This window comes from Neofelis nebulosa, chromosome 2, assembly GCF_028018385.1.
Source record: "Neofelis nebulosa isolate mNeoNeb1 chromosome 2, mNeoNeb1.pri, whole genome shotgun sequence".
In the NCBI taxonomy this organism is placed as follows: domain Eukaryota; kingdom Metazoa; phylum Chordata; class Mammalia; order Carnivora; family Felidae; genus Neofelis; species Neofelis nebulosa.
In genome coordinates, this window is record NC_080783.1 from 97,174,224 (window position 1) to 97,198,000 (window position 23,777).

Below are 23,777 nucleotides of genomic sequence, written 5' to 3' on the forward strand. Positions count from 1 at the left end.
AAATTAGAACTACCCTATGATCCATCAATTTCACTATTATTTACCTATAGGATACAAAATACAGATTCAAAGGGGTACATGCATCCCAAGGTTTATAGCAGCATTATTAACAATAGCCACAGTATGGAGAAAGCCCAAATGTCCATTGACTGATGAATGGATAAAGATGTGGTGTGTGTATGTGTGTGCACGTGCAGGCATGTATATATAAGAAAGTGATAAAATGGAGTATTAGCCAAAGAATGAAATCTTCCCATTTGCCATGACATAAATGGAGCTAGAGTGTGTTAAGTGAAATAACTAAGAAATACCATATGATAGCATATGTGGAAGTTAAGAAACAGATGAATATAGGGGAAGGGGAGAGAAGAGAGACTCTTAGAGAACTATAAAGTTTGACAGAGGAAGGTAGGTTGGAGATGGGCTAGATGGGTGCTAAGAAGGGCACTTGTGATAAGCGCTGGGTGTTAAGTCTAAGTCATGAATCACTGAGTTCTACTCTTGAAACCAATATTGTACTGCATGTTAACTGGAATTTAATAAAACTTTTTTCTTTATTTTTGTCTGGAAAAAAAAAAAAGGGATTCCAGTGTTCTGGAACGGAGTCTGGGCATTGGTATGTTTTACAAGGTTCCCAGGTGATTTGAAGGAGCATCCAGGGTGGGATGAAAAGATTTCATCTTTGTCAGGGACAAGAAACTTGCTGCCCTTTTGATTTGTCTTTGGCATGTTCAAGTCTGAAATTATTCTTTAAAATTTTTTTTTAATGTTTATTTTTCAAGAGAGAGATTGACAGAATGTGAGCATGGGAGGGGCAGAGAGAGAGAGGAAGACACAGAGTCTGAAGCAGGCTCTAGGCTCTGAGCTGTCAGCACAGACCCCGACGCGGGGCTCGAACCCATGAACCATGATATCATGATCTGAGCCGAAGTCAGACACCCAACTGACTGAGCCACCCAGGTGCCCCCTGAAATTATTCTTTATAGGATTTATACCATATAGGAACTATTATGCTGGGTCCTGCAGGGGACATGTCAATAAGTTTGACACAATTTCTGTTCTCTGGATGTGTACGGGGCTGCAAACAATCCTATTTTGCACAGTTTGTTGCTTAATGAAGCTGATTGAAAAATACCCTGAATCATACGTTGTCTCACTTCAACCTCACAGTAACGTGGTGAGAAGAGATAGACAAATGTGAACTCACAGAAATTAGGGGACCTGCCCAAGTTTACCTGGCAAAGAGGGCTAAGAGCCAGATCTTCTAAAGCCTTTGGTGCTACTTTTTTCCTCCATTTCTTCTGGCACTACCATGAAAATTTCAAAGCAGGGCTGGAGAGTGGGGGAATGAGAGAGGCAGGGATTGCTATGGAGAAAAGTTCCCTGAGTAGAGTGAAAGTGGATGAGCGAGTGTGTGTGAATGTGTCTGCGTGCGTACGAATACGTGCATGTGAGGAAATACGCCTCTGCGGTTTTATTTAATGGTGTTGTTTGGTTACTGTCCCTTGAAAATTATACAGTTGGTTAATAAAGTCTGGCAGAGAAAAGAAATTACTGACATCTTTAGGAATATTAAAGGGTCTGTTTAGTCTTGAAAGGCCATTACTATCTGTGAGGAAAATTCAAGAGAGTTTATTAAGCCCAACACAGATTCTACAGATACCAAGAAATGGTATTTTCATCACTTAGGGAGTGATGTATGTGAGAGGGGAGGGGAGACCAGTATCAGTGTCCATCAGTCAAAAAAAGATGCTTAATATCCTGTCTTCCTTCAACTCTTTGACCATTTTCCTCCCAGTACAAGGAAGGAGAGGCTTCCAACCCATCATTTGGAGGTAAATGTGTGTTCTTTATAACAAGAGTTGTTAGAACCTCAGAAAAGGCAGGGACAGGACTCAGTTCTGGTGCTTTGTTAGTTGAGGCAGGTCCTAAGCAGTAATTTTTAGGTTGATAATAGTTTTAAAATACTGACAAAATGTTTTCTTTGAGGTTTGAATATAACTGTGTGTTTGGCTATAAAAGTAATTTTAGGATTATAAATGTGTATAGCAGTTCTTTGCTTTAGCAATGTTATATTGCTTCCCTGCTCTTTAGGTGTTCACAAAGACAGCTGTAAACGTTCATTTATTCATTTATTCATGCAAACAACAAATGCTCATTGAGTGTCTGCCATGTTGCATGCATCAGGCATTATTCTACCTAGGAGAACACGGAACATAAAATACTGTCCCTGCTCTCCAGGAACTTAGTGTCTGGTAAGATTTTTAATTCTATGCTATTGTTCTGGAGCCTCACAAAAAGGAGACCAGGAGTTGCCCAAGGAAGGCTGGCTGCCTGTCCAGCAGTATGTTTATGGAGTGTAAATCAGTTATTGTCAGGCCTGGAAAGGAGAAACTGGTCTGTATATTTCAAGCAGGGAGAGAGTTAATGCAAGGAATGAAAAAAATTTTTTTAACGTTTATTTATTACTGAGAGACAGAGAGAGACAGAGCATGAGTATGGGAGGGGCAGAGAGGTGGAGACACAGAATCTGAAGCAGGCTCCAGGCTCTGAGCTGTCAGAGCCTGACACAGGGCTCGAACTCACAAACTGCGAGACCATGACCTGAGCTGAAGTCGGATGCCCAACCGACTGAGCCACCCAGGCCCAATGCAAGGAATTTTTTAATGAAACTGTTGGAAAAGCTGGAGGAGCAAAAGGCAGAATTTGGTGATACTCAAAGACGGGGAAAGCTGCTACTGCTTTTTCTTACACTGAGCTTGTTGGAGGAATCACAGAAGTTACTGGATTGTGTAGTCACCTGCTATTGATGCTGCTCATCTGTAGCCGGAAGCAGAGGGCTTTTTGTTTCCAGTTGCTTCCTGATCTCTCACTGCCTCCTCTTGGCAGAATCCAAGTTGGCCAACTGACTAAGAAGTCTTGATAATGTTTGCACCTTGTAGACCCACAATATAGGGAAGAGTCTAGCAGGGAAAGGCAAAGGGTAGTAGTGATGGTGAAATCCAACAGTGAATTAACCAGCAGAGAGAGACAGGGTCTGGGGGTAGCCACTGACACCTGGGGTTTTATGTCCGGTTTTAGATTCAGAAATTTGATTATTAGCACGCTGAGATGTGATCAGACTTGGGCATCTGACTGAAACTTTTTATGGACTGAGATGTAACCCCTGAAAATTCATGTTGAAGCCCTGTCCACCAAAGTGACTATATTTGGAGATAGGGCCTTTTAGGAGGTAATTAAGGTTAAATTAAGTCTTAAGAGTGGGGGCTTCACCATATAGGATTGATGTCCTTTTAAAAAAAAGAAAAGAAAGAGGCACAGAAGCATGTGTGCAAAAGAAAAGGTCATGTGAGGACACAGAAGGTGACCAAATGCAAGCTAAGGAGAGATGTCTCACCGGAAACCCACACTGCCAGCACCTTGATCTTGAACTTCCAGTTTCCGGAACTGTGAGAAAATTGGTGTCTATCATTTAAGCCAATGAGTCTGACATTCTCTTATGGCAACTCAAGCTAATACACTAAGCAAATTGTAAATGATGAACATAAAGAGTCAGAGGCTGAATTGCAAATTCATATTAAAAATGTAGATTTCCAAAAGATTGGCTCCTTGTATTTGCTGGTCATCCCATTCTTCTTCGATAAGTAAAATTACTTGGGAATCAAATAAAATTAGAAGATTGCTTTATGGCAGTGTTCTCTGAGCAAGGAGGTTTGTTGGATGATACAAGTGGCCAGTGTAGTATCAAAGTGTCTGGCATCTGACATACTCCTTTTCCCTCCAGACTTGCAGTCTTTGCTGGGTATATGTCAATGTGGGCACTCTCTTTTGCCGACAGTGCTGGAGACAGAGTGTGTCAGCCTTTCTGACTTTTCCTTTGTGTACCCCTCCCCTTTTCATATTGACACATCCTGGTTGCCATTTTGTTTCTGGAGTGGTCTTGCTTTGATCCTTTTGGATAACTTTACTTTGATCCTTTCTGTGATTGCTTTATGGTATAATTTGTGAGTTTTCAAGTTCTTGGGATAGGGGTAGCATATACATTTAGGATGGTAACTGGCCAGGACACACTGCTAAAGCTGTAGTCCTTGTTGACTACAGAAGGCCATTGACTGTGCCTTCTGACTGGCCCATCCCTGTGCCTTATCAGTTGCTAACTGTTTTGAAGGTCAATCTCTGCCTATATAATTGGCACTGTAAAGTGCGAAAAGAAATTGATCAGGTTAAACCACTGTCGAAAAGATCTGTTTCCCAAAATGACCATCCCGACAACGTATTATGGAACATAAAATCCAGTTACTAGCATTGCTTCTGAAAGTTTAATCACATTTCCCAGAAAGATAATCAATATATCTAATATTTAACTCTTACCTACTGTGTGCCAGGTACTGGTAAAACTCTTTAAATGGATCATCTCATTAATCATCACAACCCCACTATGAAGAAGGTCCTATTATTAATGCCATTTTATAGATTAATCAATTGAAACCTATATAGATCAAATAGTTTGTTTAATGTTATCCGCTAGTAAGGAGTAATCAAACCTTAAGATTAAGTGTTGTGTTCAGAACAAACAAGTTACCTTGACCTCTAAGACTCTGTGTGATAGAATTGTTGCTTACATCGTAGAACTTCTCTCACACATTGTCTTCCCAGCTTCCTTCATTCCTAAAAAAACTGATCCCCTATTCTGGGGGCACACAAACCTTTCTCCAGCTCTTTGTCAGTGAAAAAAGACTGGTCCCTCTTTCTAGAATGCTCTTTACCTGGATTTTTATATGGCTGGCTTCTGTTTTTACCATTCTGTCTAAAATGTGCTCCGATTCCACATGCTTGACACGCTGTAATAGTGCCTACTGAGGGTTATTTTATTTGTAGCAGGTACCTATCATGTTTTGGAGTTGTTTGTTTGCTTATTTATTTTCTGTATCTTCCACGAAGTTCCATGAAGGCAGGAACCTAATCTCCCTTATACATGGCAATGTCACCAACACCTAAGTACTGGGTTCTTCATACATTAGGCATTTAATAAATACGTGCTAAATGCCAAAGGATTATCTATCGTGACCTATCAAATACCAGGGCTCTTTGGAATAAGACTTAGGATGGCAAGAAACATACAAAAAATGACAACAAGTAAATGACTTAGGAGGGTATGTTTTTGATGGACAGATCTCAGGCCCTGAGTAGTCTCTGTAGCAGGATCCATCATTACAGAGAGTATTCTGAGCTACCAGTGAGGTGAGGTGGTGCTGGTGGGTGGTGCAAAGTGGATGGGAACAGCTGAAAATAGGAAGGGCAAGCCCTTAGAACGCATTTCACTTGGCTAATAGTTTTGCCTATAGTAATAGCATGCAACTAACTTTGTTGTGGAAAATGCTGCCAAGAGTTTATTTTTAACTACTAGGTGCTACCCAGTAGCAAAAAATAAGAGCTTCCTATATTTATTTATTTTATTTTTTTTTATTTAAAAAAAAAATTTTTTTTTAATTTTTTTTTATAAATTTTTTTTTTCAACGTTTTTTTTTTTTTTTTTTTTTATTTATTTTTGGACAGAGAGAGACAGAGCATGAACGGGGGAGGGGCAGAGAGAGAGGGAGACACAGAATCGGAAACAGGCTCCAGGCTCCGAGCCATCAGCCCAGAGCCTGACGCGGGGCTCGAACTCACAGACCGCGAGATCGTGACCTGGCTGAAGTCGGACGCTTAACCGACTGCGCCACCCAGGCGCCCCCAAAAAATTTTTTTTTAACGTTTATTTTTGAGACAGAGAGAGACAGAGCATGAACGGGGGAGGGGCAGAGAGAGAGGGAGACACAGAATCGGAAACAGGCTCCAGGCTCTGAGCCATCTGCCCAGAGCCCGACGCGGGGCTCAAACTCACGGACCGCGAGATCGTGACCTGAGCCGAAGTCGGACACTTAACCGACTGAGCCACCCAGGCGCCCCAAGAGCTTCCTATATTTAAACCATGCTAGGTGATGATGGTAGTTAATAAGGTAAGTCCCTAAGGACCCCTACGGAACTTGGGAGAAAAGTCTTTGCTAAGTAGGGTGACCAGGAAGGTCACGTGAAGGAGATGGGATGTGAGCCAGGCACTGGAGCAAGGGGAGAATTAGACCCAGGGGAGGTGAAGGGTGTGATCTAAAGCATGGTCTTGGGAATGTGCCTTGTGTGTTCAGGGACTGTAAGAGACTAGTTGGCAGGAAGTAGACCTCGAACATGATGTTGAAAATTTTGCTTTTATATCTTGAACTCACAATGGACTTCTAGGAGTTTCTTTTTTAAGTTTTATTCATTTATTTTGAGAGAGACAGAGACAGCATGAGTGGGGAAGGGGCAGAGGGAGAGAGGGAGAGAGGGGGAGAGAGGGGGAATAGAGACAGAGAGAGAGAGAGAAAGAGAGAGAGAGAGAATCAGAATTCCAAGCAGGCTCCACACTGCCTGCACAGAGCCCAATGCAGGGCTCGAACTCAGGAAACTGCGAGATCGTGACCTGTGCCACAACCAAGAGTCAGAGGCTTAACCAACTGAGCCACCCAGGCGCCCCCTAAGAGTTTCTGAGTGGACAAGTAATGAATTGAAATTGGTTTTCCTAAAGTGAGAGGTGGAAGATGGAGGAGAGAGCCTATGTCCCTGAAGGCAGTCCATCAGTTTCCTACAACAGACCATCATTTGGGCATATGCCGTCTGGGGCACAGCTGTCCCAGCCCTCCTCCTGGTGAGGGAAACAAGGAGAAGGAGACCATGTTCTGTGGGCTGTGAGGTCAGGTCTGTTACATCCTCATTAGATTTGGAGCAATTGGGAGTGCTGTGGAACATATTTCTTTTCAATTTTATCAAAAACTGATTGTTTTGGTATTTTATTAAGTTCAGTTTTTCTACAATAGCAGTACAACGGCTTTATGTTTTGTGTCAATTATGAGCAATTTCTGTACCTCCAAGTGCCTTCTCAATCATCAAAGACAAATTATGTTAAGTTAGTATTTAAGGGTAACTTGTTTTTAATTTAATGTGTGCATAATTATAACTTACATGTAAATTGTAGTTTATTGCCTTTAAATCATTTTACATATATCGTTTGATCACCAACATTAATTGTTTTCTCATTTTAGAAAGGTGAGTTTTAGAGGGCTGAATGGCTTGTCCAAGATACCTTGGTTAATGGGTAGGAGAGCCTGGACTAAAACCTATTTCTTTTACTTCCTCCCATTTATATGTTGGTGAAACTGCAAGCTAGTGCTCGATAAACATGATCTATTCTTACTAACCGGGACACTTATTCATTTTAAAACTAGCAACGACAGTGGAGTACAGGGATTAACCATATCTGGTATGGTAAAATGCAGTGGACATTCAAATACTCATTGACCATAACATATCCTCCACCATCCATTTGGAATCTACCTGTCCTAAAGAGAATGCATCTTATAATGTTCCCCCAATATGTTTAAATGTTTTATGAGGAAGTATTAACAATCATGTTCAGGTTTCAGTTTCTCCTCCTCGGGCCTTGGGCTCAGCAGCTCTTGGTTATGGAGTCTGGTTTTGTCAGTTTGATCTCATGGAATTTGCAGACTGCATCTATGTGCATAGTAACAGATTGATTCTGGCTGATAGAGGGAAGACAAGTGTGGAGCAAGCGTGGCATGAAACGGACTGTTTGCTTTTTTCCACAGTCTGCTGATTCAACCTGCAAACCCATTCCCCAGCGCCATTAGCAAGACCTGTAAAAACACAGGGGCCTCCATAAAGATGACTCTGACGTTTGCAACACGGAGAGGTCTGTTGAGTTGAGAGAGCCCAGTTCTGTACTTATGATTTGGGTCTGGGTATTTTGGCTTCAACACTTGTTTCTGGTTAGAAAGCTAAAAACAAGGGTCTAAACACTGTTCACTCGGATGGTAAAACACATGCTCACTTTTTACAGTGACCCTGGAAACAGAAGGGGAATTCTTATAAATCACAAAGGAAAATAAATAACTTCACCCATGGAGGGAAAGAGACAGCTTGAGAAAAGGGACTTTGGAAAAAGGCTGTCTCTAGACAGCAGTCTTGTGGTAAGTACTAAATATTCATTTACCGCTCTATATGTTTTGGCTTAAAATGCATTATTCTTTGACTGTTATTTCCTGAACACTGTGCTTTTGAAACTTCTATTCCAGTTACCCCATTAGCCATATCCCCTGGGATTTTGTTTCATTTAGTTTTTACAAAGTCAAAAGCCAGCAAATAATTGGAATGTTTGTATAGTGTCTTAATAGGCAAATGTCATAATCTGTCAACATTATATATAATTACATTAATTCCAGCTGAAGTAGACTTTAACCTATACAAAAACACTACTGTAAAGCTGATGCCAAATGCCAAGCCTATATATAGTTGTTCCATCACCCATTTATCTTAATTTTGGGGATAAGTTGAACAAGAATTCAATAGAGCTTCAAATATGGAAGAGCGAAGCGTCTCTAAGATCTTCTTAGGTACGTACCCTGGTTCAATTGTTTATGAACTTTCTTTGCAAAAGTGTTAATGCCGGTAAGTGTCATTAACAACCTAGTTGTGTTTGCCTTCGTGTATGAGAATCTGGTTCGTGCAAGGAAAGAGACAAAGTCACTGATTTCTGAAAGTTGGCCGCTCTTTCACGGTTGCTTGGCTCAGAGGTGTATCTCCCTCTTCTGTTCCCTAATGCATATGAACAGTGTAAGAAATCAGACAAGTCACTCCTTTATCTTTTGCTCATCTACCAAAATAGACATTTAGCTCAGCATCTTCTTTTGCATGCTGTGGAGGGATGTGTTTTATTCATTTGTGTGCTCCCAGGACTTGGCCTGGTGTCTGGGTCTGAGTAGGCATCCAATCAAATATTTGTTGAATTGATTTAGGAGATGCACTTTTCTGACTCTGCTGCTGTAGGTCTTGCTCTGCCAGTGTATAGAGTAGCTATTTACTCATAATTTCTGAGGCTTAATGTCACAAACTATTCCTAGATGTGAGTTTCCAGGAATGGGGAAGAGGATTACGTGACACTTTTGTGTCTACTTCCTCTCTTGTTCTTAGAATCAATTTCTGTGTCTCTGTGGGTTATGCACCTACCAGCCTACATTCAGAGACTAAGAAATTTTGTAGCATTTTAGGTTCTCCTCCAAATATATGTGCCCTCTTCTCATCTCTTGAGTCTTTCTACCTGTGGGTAGAATGTGATGAAAATTGTGTGTGTGTGTGTGTGTGTGTGTGTGTGTGTGCGCGCTTATATGTATATTCCCTGGGGGATAGTTTCTGGGGGGAACTTAAGATGAAAAGATAATTTCTCAGCCTCTCCTTTTCCAAAGAAAACACTTTTTACCGATTAACCTGCCTACAGGGTCTGTCATATACCTAAGCAGAGGACTGAGATGCCCATATATTATAATATGAGCAGCACAGGAAAGGTTCTCTTAACCCCAAAATATCCTTGCTGATTAGTCCCTACAGTCCTCAATTCTGCCTTCAGTCCCAGAGAATATGCAAAGATTCTATAAATGCAAGCATGCTAAGCTATTGTCTTTCAGTAATTCGTAGTAGCCCTCATTAATAAGAGGTCTTGGTTTTTTCCCAAATGTCAAGCAGCTGAGCAACATTTTGTTGAGGGAATTAGTAAACAAAAGGATTCAGAGCACAACGGAGTGCTGGGTTGGGGCAGGGAGGGACAAAGTAGTGAATTATCCTGAGGGGGTTGGGTACCTGCAAGTCAGAGAAAGGGGAAACGTCATTAATGAAATCGTTGTCCACATTTAAATTTTGCTCAGGGACAGGCTTGATTGTGAGCATAAATCAAAGCCTGTCATAGTACCAGTGCTAGCTGAAAGCCCAAAGACAAGCTTGGGTTCCCCTTGGCATATGTCTCTACCCTGAGTCTTATGGGGCTTGAAGATCCAATTTCTGAATTTCAGCATAAAAGCACACTGGAAAAATAAGAACTCGTTGATTGGCACCACCTGAGAAGCATAATCCCATTAAATTTCTCCATGTGACGCTTAGGAGATTTTTTTTACACCAGTGAAGGATCTTCCTTGTTTCCTGGAGGCAGATTAAGTGTCACATCTTCATGTGGGATAATTGGGAAAATCCTGAAAGAGTGTGCTCTCTTTTGACTATGTGGTCTGGTATATGGGAGTCCTCAAATGCTACTCAACAGTATACAGTTTAGGCCATGTGACTATAAACTTGCCTTCTGTTTGAGTGTTCTCTTCTTTCTTCCTATAAGATACTGAGGCAGTGACAGCAAGAGTGCTTGTTTTGAGTTGGGGCTTCGAGGGTGAGACCCATTGAAAGTCCCTTGAGTGGATTCTATTGCAGCCATCAGGAGGAGAGGTAGACAGGGATGAGGTCAAAGCTGACTGGCTGTAAAGGACTTGAACCCAAGACATTGTCCTCCTCTTTGGCTCCATGTTGAAACCACACAAATAATTAGGAAAGAAGCACAGCGTGATGATTCTGGATAAGGGTTGCTGGAAAATACAAGGGAAAAGAAGCACCTGGTATCCTATACTACACTTCTTTCCCAAGGCAGGATTTACCTTATTTCACTTGATTTTTTTTTTTTTTTTTAAATCCTAGAGTGCTAACCTGGGGCCGGGTTATCCAGTCTCCTCACTTGGCAGACAAGGTTATGACTCAGTGAGATTAAATGTTCTTCTTGAGGTTCCACAACCAGCATACAATGTGGGTCTCCTTCCCGTCACTCCACGTCTGTGCATTTTACTGCATAAAATCCCAGTAAGAGAAGATGTCCCTTTGGAAAACTGAAGAGAGGAAAGAGAAATATACTAAATCTTAAGTCTTGAAATTCCACCGCAGTAACCATTATGACCCACATTTTTGAGAGTTAGAAGGCCCAGAGGTAATTTCCATTTCCACATTTTGCAGGGAAAAAAAAATATTCCTCATAATGTACTGCAAGAATAAGGTGCTATTAACTTCATTATACTTTTTATTTTACATAATCAAATCATGAAGTGTTGAGTAGAAATTATAGCTCCCTTGCAACAGCTTTTAAATTTGTAGGCTGGAGGAACCGCAGCGTGAAGAAACCCACAGACCTGATGCTGAAAAAAGCTCCAATTGGGGGATAGTCCTTGGTGGTCTTTAGTCATCATTTTGCTTTCAGGACAGGACACAGGAGGGTTTGAGTGTGTATGCTTTTGCATGTGTCTGTGTGTGTACCCTGGCAACGTTGAAGTGCTCTTTGATGTTGATTTTTTACTTGATAAATCACTCTTTTTAAGAAGAAAGTGACAGGTAAGTGAAACTGAAATGAAAAATATGTTTCAAGGTGGGGGGTACATACCCTGAGAGAAAGACAAGTGACTGCAAGTTTGCCTTCACCGGGAGGGGTGCATCGAGTAGCCGCATGTTCACGGCGAGTACAGTCTTCTCTGTGATAGCAATAAAAATCACCCCAGAAATCGAGGCCTCTTCTTGACCCACAGCTGCTCAGCCCACCCCAGGATGCTTTTTGATCAGAAAAAGTCAGCATTTCACACTGTGCCTTTTTATTTGTAAGAATCATCCCCAGGCTGTCTGTACAGCTATTTGGTACTTGTGGCTGTGATAGCATTTAGCTGATGAGAAGGCTGGGAGTGAATTATCTTTTTTACCATCTCACATATAAATAGCAAAAATTCTCTTTTAATTTGAGGAAAAATTACTTTTTGCTTTTCAGCATGGATGGGAGTAGGTTTCTTTTATGAATGGAAAATTCTTTCATGGTACCCTGTTTCTTTTTCCCCCTACCAGAAGGAAGTGAAAACATTGGCCACACTAGATCCTCAGCTCTGAAAACAGTGTGGTTTTGATAAATTCATAAGCGCAGGAAAGGCCCCACACAAGTCCTTCAGTTCATCCTTTAGCCTCTCGATGGCTTGTATCAGAACCATTAGAGTAATTCAGCCTTCCACAGGCACATATTAAGTCAGCCAACAAGCATCATGGAAAACCTGTTTTATATTTGAGACTTTTTAGTAGCTATGGGATATGCTGGATAGTCACCATTTCTACTCCATCCTTCTCTACCTGGCTGTGCACCCCTGGAGGATGTATCACACAGACCTTGTCAATAGGCTCCTATGTCTTCTGGCATCTAGTTAGCTTTGGCCAACGGGGGTAACTAGCAGGAGATCAGAGGTCAGGCGGGGAGAGAGGTCAAGATCATTGCTTTCCTGTTCTGTACTCATCTGGTCCTGGACCACAGTGATTGGACCACTCTGTCTAAGGTCACAGCTTCTGTTGAGCAACCCTCTCCCACAAAACCACAGTTCTCTCTGTGTTCTGGCACCTTTCCTCTTCCCATGTCCCTTCAGGGTTCTTGGTAGTAATGACTCTTGGATGTTGCCAGTCCATCTCATGTTGGTTTGCTTTAAGTCTGCCCACACGTTATTGCATAGGTCCTTTACCCAAATCTCAATTAGATAATTTGTGTGTGCCATCATTTTCGTGCAGAACCCCTGACTGATACAAGGCAATAGTTTATTTTTGGAAGCCAACCTAATAAGCAGAAAAAATGATAGAACATGGAGGAGGTGAATGGCATGGCACTGACTGTGAGAGACACCAAGTCATGGGGGGGAGTGTGTAAGGAGTACCATGAAGAAGCTGGAGGTAGAATGTGCACTGAGGTGATTCGAGAGCTTGCTTCAGTAGCACATGTACTACAACTAAAACAATGGGGACAGTTTGGTGGGTGAGCAGAGAAAAAAGGGGCAACCCAAGGATATTGTCCCATACCCTCTGGTAATAACTCATGTCATTGCTGAATTGGCTTTTCCTAGTCAAATTAACTAGGTTCAAGGATGCCTCCATACCTGGCAAAACATTACTCCTGGACGTGTCTGTGAGGGTGTTTCCAGAAGGGATTAGCATTTGCATCAGTAGATCCAGTAAAGAAGTTTGCCCTCATCATGTGATTGACTGAAGACCTGAGTAGGACACAAAGGCAGAGAAAGGTCATACCTGCCATTTGCATGAGCTGAGACATCCATCTTCTTCTGTGCTTGTAAACTAGAACTCCTTCTTCTTAGGACTTTGGAGTTGGGCTGGAACTTGCACCATTAGTTCCCTTGGTTCTCAGGACTTCAGGTTGGGACTGGGGCTACAGCGCTGGTTGTCCTGGGTTACCAGCTTGCAGACAGAATATCATGGGGCTTCTCAGCCTCTATAATTACAAGTCCATCCCTTATAATAAATCTATATTTATATGTATATTTATATTTACAGAGGGACAAATTCTGACAAATACACAAATGTAGATTTCTACTATTTTATCTTCAGTTATTTCACCCCTGTTCAGTGACCGGAAGTAATTCCAAAGCAGGGTTCAGCAAACTTTGAAAATCCAGATAGTAAATCTTTTAGGTTTTACAGGCCTATGAGCAGCCACAACTACTCAACTCTGCTGTTGGAGCAGGAAAGCAGCCACAGACAATACGTGAATAAATGGACATGACTTATGTTCCAATTAAACTTTATTTGTGAGGGCAGCAGCCTGGATTCTAAAGGATATTTATACATGGTAAATAGGAAACTTGAAGGTTTAGTTCACTTTTCCTGGGTGCTGACTTTCTGAGTAGTGACCTGTGTTTACCCTCACGATGCACAATATGCTGAGACAGGCAAAGGAGCAGGTTTAGGATGTCAAACAATGATGTATATACCCAAGTACATGAATTTGGGCAAAGGTAACTATTTTAGAAACCTCAAAACTGACTGAGACTTTTTCTAAATGCAAAAGAGGGGCATTATTAGTGTTGCTCAGTATAGCCAGTGGCTTGTGAATACTAACCAAGACTGCATTTTCATAGTGTTCCTGGCATGCCTGTAGCTTTCTTGACTCTTGGTGCTATGTTTGAGCTACCTCTCACCACAACAATGCTATACAGAGCACAAATCACTAGGTTGCTAGAGGTTTCCAGCTACTCAAATCCCAGCTACCCGTGACCCCTTCTACTAATGGAAGCCTATGTGAAATATGGTTTACTCAGTGGCTCTCACCACTGGGCAAAGGTCAGCTTGCCCTCCAGGAAGCCTGACCTTTGTGCTCTAATATCAAGATTGTTTGAAATTTTTCAAGTGAGCATCAAGTGGAGGAAGGTCAATAAATAAGAGGGAGGTTTTTATTCCTCAGCTACACTATCCCCCCCAACAGGGCTGTTATCTTGGCTGTCTCCTGGATATCCCAAGAAGAACAGAGACCATGCTCTGGATCCAGGTGTGGGTGGGAAGGTGTGGTGCTGAGGATCCAGCCAAAGCTCATTTTTGGGAAGAAGCAATAGGTGGGGAACAGACTGGCTTTGGCCTGGGTTAGCTACCTTCCCAAAATGTGCTGAATCTTTGACTGCTCCCCTTTGACAGTAGGCAATGGTGGAATGAGAAAAGTGTCAAATGCTTAAGTGAATACCTAATGAATCTGCCTTGCAGCCTAGCTGAGTCTATCATGGCAGGTCAAGAACATGCTGGAGAAATGTCCTGACCAGCTCTCTCCAGCAGCACAGACACCTGGGGGCTATGGATTGATTTGGTGCAGATGGGCTGGGAAAAGACAGGGAGGCTTGGCCAGGTAGGCACAGCCCAAAATAACTGGTTGCTACGGGTCTTAAAGGGGCCCCAGATGAGCAGGAAAATATCAGAACCCACCAAGAACAGTGCTAGGAGGGAGGCTGGAGATATGAGCAATATTGCTGTTGAAAATAATCTGAGTGGAAGGCAGGACAAAGGAGCAGAAACAGAATATACCTAAGCAGTGGACATAGAGTATGTCGGCAGTGGGGACTGGTAAAGTCTACTGGGGTGCCTGGCTAACTCAGTCAGTGGAGCATGTGACTCTCAGGTTGTGAATTCAAGCCCCACATTGGGTGTAGAGATTACTTAAAGATAAAAAAAAAATCTTTGTGCTTGCTTCAGCAACACATATACTAAAAATTGGAGTGATACGGAGAATATTAGCATGGCTCCTGCACAAGGATGATGGTAAAGTCTACCTTCCAAGCCACTTTAGCAGACAGCTTAGCATGTTCAGGCAGTGACCATGCACTAAGTATGAACCAGGATGGCTCTCTTCCTTTGGTGATAATAGCTGAAATTTACTGAGGCTTACTATGTGCCAGGACACTCTGCTCAGTGCTTAAGATGGAAATTGTCATTCACTAATGACGACCCTTAATTATTCCTATTTTATGAATAAAACTTCTGAAACTTAACAGGTTAAGGAACTTCCTCAGGGCTATAGAACTGATGTGTGGTAGACTTGGGATTTCAACTCCGTTGTGGCTGCCTCCAGATCATGCTGTCACTCCACAGGTAGCAGCTCAGAAGCAGTGACTGGGAGTGTATGGCAGTGACTGGGAGCTCCTTGCATTGTGCTTCCAATTGTAAACAGCCCCAGCTTAAACAGGCTAGAAGTATACAGGTGTATCAGCACATCTCCCATATCTCTCCCTGCTGATGAGACAGACCAGGCCTGATTTTACTAAAACAGTTGTCAAAGGGTTGGAGGTTGGGAGGGAGATACAAAGAATAAAGAATGCATATGTTGGAACTCAGTCTAGGTCTGACTTCTGGTCTTGTGCCTTTTCTGATTAACCAAGTCTTGGAACCAGCTTCCACGGAGATTAAAGTTTATGATTCTGTGTCTCCCTCTCTCTCTGCTCCTCCCCTGTTCATGCTCTGTCTCTCTCTGTCTAAAAAATGAATAAACGTTAAAAAAAATTAAAGTTTATGATAGTGTTTATATATATAAAATCTCTCTATAATATATCGTATCTGTAACTTTGTGTTTTTACCCACCTGGGGACTCATTGTGGTGTATACATGTACCAGATGGAGATATAGAGTGGATTGGGAGTAGAGTAGGGAGGAATTATGGATTACAAGGTGCATCCAAAGTATAGCTGTCACGCAGTATGCAACAGGTTTTATAACTTGAGTGATGAACTGATCACATGGCTGCACATTCTTTTGGGTGAGCCCCTGAGTGATGGGGGTGGGTAGAGTGCCAACATCATTTCCCCTGAGGGAATTCCCCCCAAAATGCCATTTGCTTGCCCACCACTTGAAATTGATGCCCCCTTCTCTGGTGTTACACAGAGGAATGACTCCCTTCAGTATGGTGATGGCTTACCCTGAATGGCTTCTCTTCCCTTCTTCCTTCCTCTTGTCATTGAAAGTAAGGCAGTCTGTTGCTATAATCCTATATTCCAAAGTTTTTATTAAAATGCCCTTTCCTGAGCTGCTATAATGTTTACCTCTGGTCTTTATCACTGCGTTCAACATTTTGTCACATGCCTGTCTGTCATAAATTGAGGTTTCTCAGTGTATTTGACATTTTGAATGCTGTATTTCTTCGTTGCGAAGTTGAGGGTGTTCTGTGCATTGTAGGATATTAGCAGCACCCCTGGCTTCTATCCACTGGATGCTAATAGCACCCTTCCCCTAACTGTGACAACCAAAACTGTCTCCAGACATTGCCCAGTATCCCCTGGAAAGCAAAATCAGGCCTGACTGAGCTGAATTGTAAGGTCCTAGAGGACATGAGCCCTGTCATACTCACATTTGGGTCCCTCAAGTTGGACACATTGCACATGCTGTGCAATGAATGAATGGATGAATGAATGAGTGAATGAATGAGTGAACTCACAAGTTAGTGGCCATTTGTGAACTCAGTAGACACTATCAGGAGGTACTGGATATGGAGTAAGGGGGCACTACCTGGAGGAGGGAGGCACTGAGCGCTGGATCAAACGTTTGGGAGGGTGGACGACAACCTTTTCAGTTTTACCAAGGATGATTCCAGTATGTGTATAAAGACTTTTGTTTTACATCAGAGATTTTTAACATGATACCTCGACCGTCTTGAGTTCCAAGGTGCTTGATTGGGCAACTTTATGAAAAGGCTCCAGGGGTTTTGAATTCTCTGAAATGCATTGTATTAAATTTTATATGTATGTGCATATGTACACTTTTTTATAGGGAGGGAGTCCGTAGCTATAATCATATTCTCAAAGGTATCTGTGACCCAAGAGTGATTAGGTAGCTTCCTCTGTCATTAGTCTAGCAAGCCTGGTCCATAAGACCTGCACACAGATGGCTGACCTTACCCAGGTCACAAAGCAGGATCTCAGAAACACCTGGCTCCATCACCTGTACTCACCTGCTGCAGTGAGTGCTGTCTGCCTGCTGCAGACATAGACCTATACATACTTGGGGTCTCAGAGATCACTTAATCAAGATAGGAACTGGAAACATTTTGAAAGCCCTTTGTAAATGCTCTGTTATTTATGATAAAATGATACTGCGTTGTAAGAAATAGGTACAAATGAGCAGCGACATTTGCTTGGAGTGTTCTGTGTTTTCTTAGAGCTCAGGGATCTGCTTGTCATTCTCCTGGTGTTTCACCATATTTCAACAATGGGAGTCATCAGATCATACAAGTTTCCATGGCAACTGAGGTTTCTGTATCCTCCTCTGGCAGCCTAAGATTGTTCCCGTGGCAGATTCTCTAGTGTTTTGTCCATAACAAGAGGTAGAGCTTTTATCGATCTCCTTAGAAGCTGGTCTTCCAACCCAGTAGGCATGTTCTCCCTGACAGGTGCGTGTTTTCCTCTGTAGTGTTCCTAATTGATCAGCACTGGAACTGAGCACCTACTAAGGTCACTTAGCACTGTGAAGTGCTATTTCTTAGCACTCAATTAGAAATGCAAAGCATGATTTCCATTTTACGAAGCTTTACAAAATATAGTCACATATATACAAATCATAGTAATACCAGGAGGTATACAGTGGTGCAAACAAGAGTGATGGGATTTAGGAAGGAGTTTGCTCTTCTGACTGTATTGATCAGAGAGGGCTTTCCCAAGGAGGACAGCTTTATCTCCATCCATGAAATTGGTCCAAATTTAATCTGTGGTGTCCCTGAGGTCCCTAAAGAAGAAGTTTATTGAGAAAACCACAATGTCTTAAAAGAATAGAGTATGACTCAAAGGTGCCTGGCTTATACTTGAGGAATTGCCGAGACCCTAAGAAAGCTCTATTGTGATCCTGAATTATTGTCTTAACTTTCCTCTTGTCCCTCTTGCCATCCCTCCCCCATCCTCTTACCCACACTTCCTGGTACATCACACAGCTAAATCATTTTGATTTCCTTTCTTCTCATTTTTCAGTGTATGCTATACCAACTGTACATATATATTAGCTGTATTTCAGCAGCCTGTCTCACACTAATTTACCATCCTCTAGTATAGTTCATTATTCTCAATTAATATTTAGTAAGCATCCACAGGGTTCATGGCTGGGAATTAGGCAGCATTTTCACTTCCCTTTCTATTGCCATGTTCTGTTGCCTTGGCTCAGCTTAGCCAGTATTTATGATCTTTCTGCCAGTTTTCTATTCATGTGACAGCCCTCATACTCATCCCAATTTCAATTAATATTTCAAGAGCAAAACCAGGAGCCATTGTATTAAAACGCTTCACTTAACACCAGATGCACTGCCTCAATGCTGTCCCTTTCATGTACTAATTTTGCAATTCTTGCCTAACACGGAATCCCATTTGTCTGGGCTGCTCTCTACAAGCCCAAACAGTGGTTCCTCCCGGTTCCTTTGCATTCCAGGCAGTTCCAGATGTTTCCTCCTCAAAAATTTCAGTTCCTTAACTAGGCTTAATGGATCATAATTGTCCACTTCCGAAGATGCCTCTGAGGTTTGCTTGCCTTCTGTCTTTCAGCACCTTTCTAGTCCTTGTCATAAGCAATTGTCTTCAGCTTGGTAGGTTTCCTAATACAATTAATTCATTGACTGCTCTCATGCACATAGATGCGTTGAGGGAAATAAAATCATTTGGTCTGATAAACTCTGGGATCCATCTGTCAGAGCCAGCAGATAAGTAGGTTCTGTTGGCCTTTCTGGGAGGAGGAGCTATTGTCATAGGCCCGCTGTCCCTGGGGATGGCCAGGTCATGAAGGCTGCCATAATCTGGTGTGAGTGGGCACAAGGCTGAGTGCAAAGTGTTTGAAATTACCAGCCAGATGTGGCGGCAGTAGGTAGCTACTCTGAGATCTTGTGGGCCAGGTTTGGAGCTCTGCTGATAGGTCCCTGAGGCACAATATCTGACCTACTTCCTGTTTGGTGAGGTCTAGCAAAGAGGAAGAGAAGGTAGAAGAGAGCCAGATCTAAAGTGGTCAGAATTTTTCATCCTCTTAGGAGGACCTTAGGAACTTTACATAGTTTTTCCTACAAAGACTGCATCAACAATATTATTTCCTTATTTACTGCATCAGTTGAGGTCCTAGGAGGAAACTGATGGCACACTCAAGACAGTTTGTTTATTTATTTTTTAAGTTAATTTATTTTTTAAATTTATTTTGAGGGAGAGGGAGAGAGAGAGCAGGGGAGGGCAGAGAGAGAGAGAGGGAGAGAAAATCTCAAGCAGGCTCCATGCTGTCAGCACAGAGCCAGAGGTGGGGCTTGATCCCATGAACCGTGAGATCATGACCTGAGCCAAAATCAAGAGTCAGACACTTAACCAGCTAGCTGAGTCACCCAGGTGCCCGTGGAGGACAGTTTAATAAAAGGCCTCTTACAAAGGCGGGGCAGGATGTAGGGAACTCAACAGGATAACAGGGCAGGGGAATGACGTGACCATACAACCATGTGGCAGAAGGAGAGAGCCACTTAGTAGCAAGTGTCACCTTAGATAGAGGGATGCAGCCAACCAGTGTTGGCCCAGCAGGGTGGGGATCAGGGCATGAAAAGTCCACTTCCCTACCCACTCTCCAGGGCCTTCTGGCACCTCCCATTTGCTGAACCCACTTGGAAACCAGAGGGAAAGGGGCCTACATAGCATCTTGGGGGCACAGAGCAGGGTAAAGAAGGATAGAAAGTGGATGTTTAGGGGCCAACAGAACACATTCAGCACATTTATCTTATTATAATCTATACCACACCTAGTCTGGAATGGGAAGAAAACACTATCGTAAACCAGATTAGGTTACTATTTCTATTTTATTAGAAACAGTTTCCTATGAGTTGCTTTTGAGCCCATTTCCTTGGAAGTTGGTAACAACTTGGTTTAACCAGAACAATATGATGTGGTATCTTCACAGCACAAGTTCCACATGGCCAGTGACACTGTCTTGTCTAAGAGGTCCTGATAAAAGTGCCTAGTGCAATGCTGTGGGGTGGCTGGAGTGTCATATAATGGATTGATCATTGCATTAGAACTCCAAGTCTGCATATTTGAACTTGAGGTGAGACCTTCAGTAGATGTGTGGCCTTCAGCAAGTTTCTTAAACTCTCTGAATCTCTGTCTCCTTGATAGTGGGTTTGCCATGAACATAAGAGAAACAAAGACACAGAAAGTTGTCTTGGAGATTGTAGGACTCTATGCCAATGAAATGTATCATATTATAGCCATGATGGCTTTCCTCACTGCTAAACTTCAGCCTCTCAAAACCATAAGCAGCAGGGTCAGCTTCAGGAAAAGCACATACGAAGAGCCTACTGTGTATAGGGCACTCGTTTTAGAGGCTGCAGAGGAAATAGATGCCACATAATGTAGTAGAAAGAGCTTGGGCTGTTAGAATCAAGGGAAGGGGTTCAAATGGAGCACACAACATAGTGCTCGGCGTGTTACCTCCTCCTCCTCCCTGAAAATATGTGGAGCCAGCTGACGTCGCAACTCCAGATGGCAGTTTTCTTTGTCTGCAGATGGAAAGAGACATTCAGAAAAGACTTTTTTCTAAATGTTTGATTTGCGTATATTCATATATGATGTTTAAAACCAAATGGCATATCCATGATGTGACCAGCCAGAAATGTTCCCCAGGTGTTAGCTACAGGTTGTATCAGACAAGACCTTGGATTCCTTTCTTCTGAGGCCAACTGCCTCAGTAGTCCCCTGTTAATGAGCTGTACTCCAGACCTTCTTATATGGAGCATTATATTTTTCTGGAACTTTTGGCCTACTTCTCTCACCCTTGAAGCTCAGCCAGTGTCTATTTATAACAGGCAATTTTATTCCAAAGGCTTGCAGAAGTGCCCATAGCCTTATAAACAAGTGTACAATGACTCCCTGTGCACAGGGTCCTGCTAGGTCCTCGGCCCCAGGCCCTCTGCCCCTGATAGAATCAGACTGGAGACTGGGCTGCAGAGCCGAGCTCTCTTTTGTTTGTCTTATGCCTTCAATTGCTTCGAGCTGTGCCAACTTGGAGCAGTGGGAGACTTGATTTGGAGAAGGGGCTGAAGATCATTTCCCATGTGACTCTCTCTCTCTCTCTTTACTTCGAAGGGGGCAAAACAGACTTAGAGAGTTCGAAGCGGGAAAGATTTTCCGCTACATAAAGAGAACGCAAGAGGAAACAGGGTCCCAGTGGCCTCTTGCCAGGCCCCAGGAATGCGCCAGCCCTGGGAATTGGCCCCTGGCCAGCCTCCTCAGAGGCTGCTGACTTGGGAAAACTGGCTCTCTGGCTGCTGCCAAGAATGCAGACAATGGTCTTTTGGTTATTTCACTTTTGAAAGTTAGGCTTTTGTTTTATTATCACCAAAGGTAACATTTATTGGGCACCTATGTATGCATGCCAAAAGATAAAATGCATGATTGGAAGTCAGTGTAACTTAAACCGAGCAGAAACACCAGGGTCCTCATATAATATTTTAGGACCTGCTTCTAATTAGGGCCTAATCCTCTACTCGGGTATGTTGGTACCTTGGATGTGAGCACTGACTGGTACTGAGATTCTAGAATTAAAATTAGTTTTTAAATGCTAAACTGAGATGCATTATGTCCCTTGAAAGGGGTGACATGAAGCTTATCCGATTGTCATTTGGTTGAGAAAAGACTTTGAGAAAATGAAGCACAGGACCACTGGGTTCTGAGGAGGGAAAGAGACCACGATCCAGCCATTGATTGGGGATACTGGATTCTGGGGATGGAAGGAGGAGGGACCAGTACACATTCCCCTCAGTGTGTGATCATTTAGTATGGAATGATGATGATGGTGTTAGTGAGTAATCAGATGACCTTAAATCATTTCATATGGCTTTTCATTTTCATCTGACTTGGTGCTATTGATAATAATAATTATAGCCAATAACATATTTATTATATCCTGGGTGCTGGACTTAAATATTTTATTTGTATTAGTTCATTTAATTTTCACAACAACTCTACAGGGAGATACTATAGCATCCCCTTATACAGGTGAAGAAACTGAGGCTAAAAATGAAATAATTTGTCCAAGATCACATGACTAGGAAACTCCGAGGTCTATCTTACCACAGCACTCATGCTGCTAATACCTGTACCATCTAGGTGTACCTTAAGCACATTTCAAAGTTGGGGGGAGCATGCCTCTCTGTGCTTTGATCAGTGAGCTTTCTGGCTTCCCCTTCCTCTGGTGTTGGGGTTGGCTTCTTTCTGAATGCCATCTCAGTGCCATAGCTTCAATGACACTTTTTCTGGTGGCTCTCCTCTGTAGTAGTTTCCCTGGAGCTTTTTACTCAGATAACAGTCCGGCCTCCCTTGTGTGTAGAAACTTTCCTGTGTGCTGTGATGAGAGCTTCTACTAGTGTTCCGAGCAGTGCAAGAATGGGGAAAGCTTCTCTGAAGAAGTGCCTGGAAGAGGTGCAGGCCCTGAGGCCCTCATACCTCATTTTAAGAAAGTTCTATATATGTGAATCCAGGTTTATACAAAAGATGCATCCGTGGTTGCTTTTCATCTTTCCAGAGAAATTCCTGACATAACAAAGGATTCCCCAGAAGATTTTTTTTTTAAATAGGCCTTAATGCATTTTCAATTGAATTGAATTTTCAAAATTCAATTTGTGGTGGTAGTTTCCCATGGAGCTAAATGTCCAACATCAGACCTTTTTTTTTTCCCCCCTCTGTGATGGAAAACAGATCACAGATGATATTTTGGGTTGAAATGCTTTCCCCAGGAGCCCTTGAAAAGCCTGGAGTGCGTGTCATCGTGTACGGACAGAGTTTTTACTTGGGACGAAGAGAAAAGTCATAACCAGGAATCCCAGATTTTGATTCCTCCCTGGAGGTGTCTTTCTTACTCTGAGCTCTGGTGGGGATGGTCAGCAGTGTGCTGTATAATAAAGAATGGCTGGTATCCTACACTTAATCCAGAGTGACTCCGTTATCTTCAGACTCTTCCTCTCATCTCTGAAGGACTTCTGGCATGTGACTCTACAAAAGTTCTTCCACTGTTGCAATTTATATCCGTTAAATGTTTATTTTTACACATACCATGGAACCCAATCTTCTGGAGAGATGAAAGAGAAAGAAGAAAGATGGAAAATTAACTTAGACACAGATTATTGGCCATTGGTGATGTGCCAGGAACTGCACAGATCCATCATACATATTTTGATTCTTTCTTTCACCATATCTTTATTGTGGTTGGTTCTTCACAGAATTCTATGGTGACCAAGACAACTGTTGTCCTTCTCTCATAGAGTTGATATGCATCTAATTCTTCTGGCAACCTGTGATGCATGTAGCATAATTCCTGTTTCCGAGATGTGGAAACTGAGGCTCTAAAAGGTTAAATAGCTTGCTTAAAATCACCTAAGTTAGCAAGAGTGGGCACCGAGTTTCTGAACCAGAACCAAGTCTGACCAAAGTCACCACAGGCCAGTTTCTTAGTTATTCTATACTCTGTACTATTTGGAATACTCAATTAAGGATCAGATCTGTATTTCTTGGTTAATGACATCCTGTCTGGAAATAACAAGAACGACA

The 23,777-nt window shown here is 42.4% G+C and overlaps 1 protein-coding gene and 1 non-coding gene across 5 annotated transcripts in view; both read left to right on the top strand.

Moving 5' to 3' along the window:
- Nucleotides 1-23,777, top strand: part of NCKAP5 (NCK associated protein 5) — a 980,982-nt gene that overhangs the window by 136,975 nt on the left and 820,230 nt on the right. For all 4 annotated transcript variants that reach the window (XM_058715464.1, XM_058715465.1, XM_058715463.1 and 1 more), the window contains exon 2: nt 7,931-8,060. In XM_058715464.1, coding sequence (XP_058571447.1) covers nt 7,992-8,060 — 69 coding nt within the window. In that variant the 5' untranslated portion in view covers nt 7,931-7,991. The remainder of the gene's footprint in view (nt 1-7,930; nt 8,061-23,777) is intronic.
- On the top strand, nt 14,925-15,030 carry LOC131505856 (U6 spliceosomal RNA). Its single transcript, XR_009258616.1, has one exon. It is a non-coding gene; the product is annotated as a U6 spliceosomal RNA (small nuclear RNA).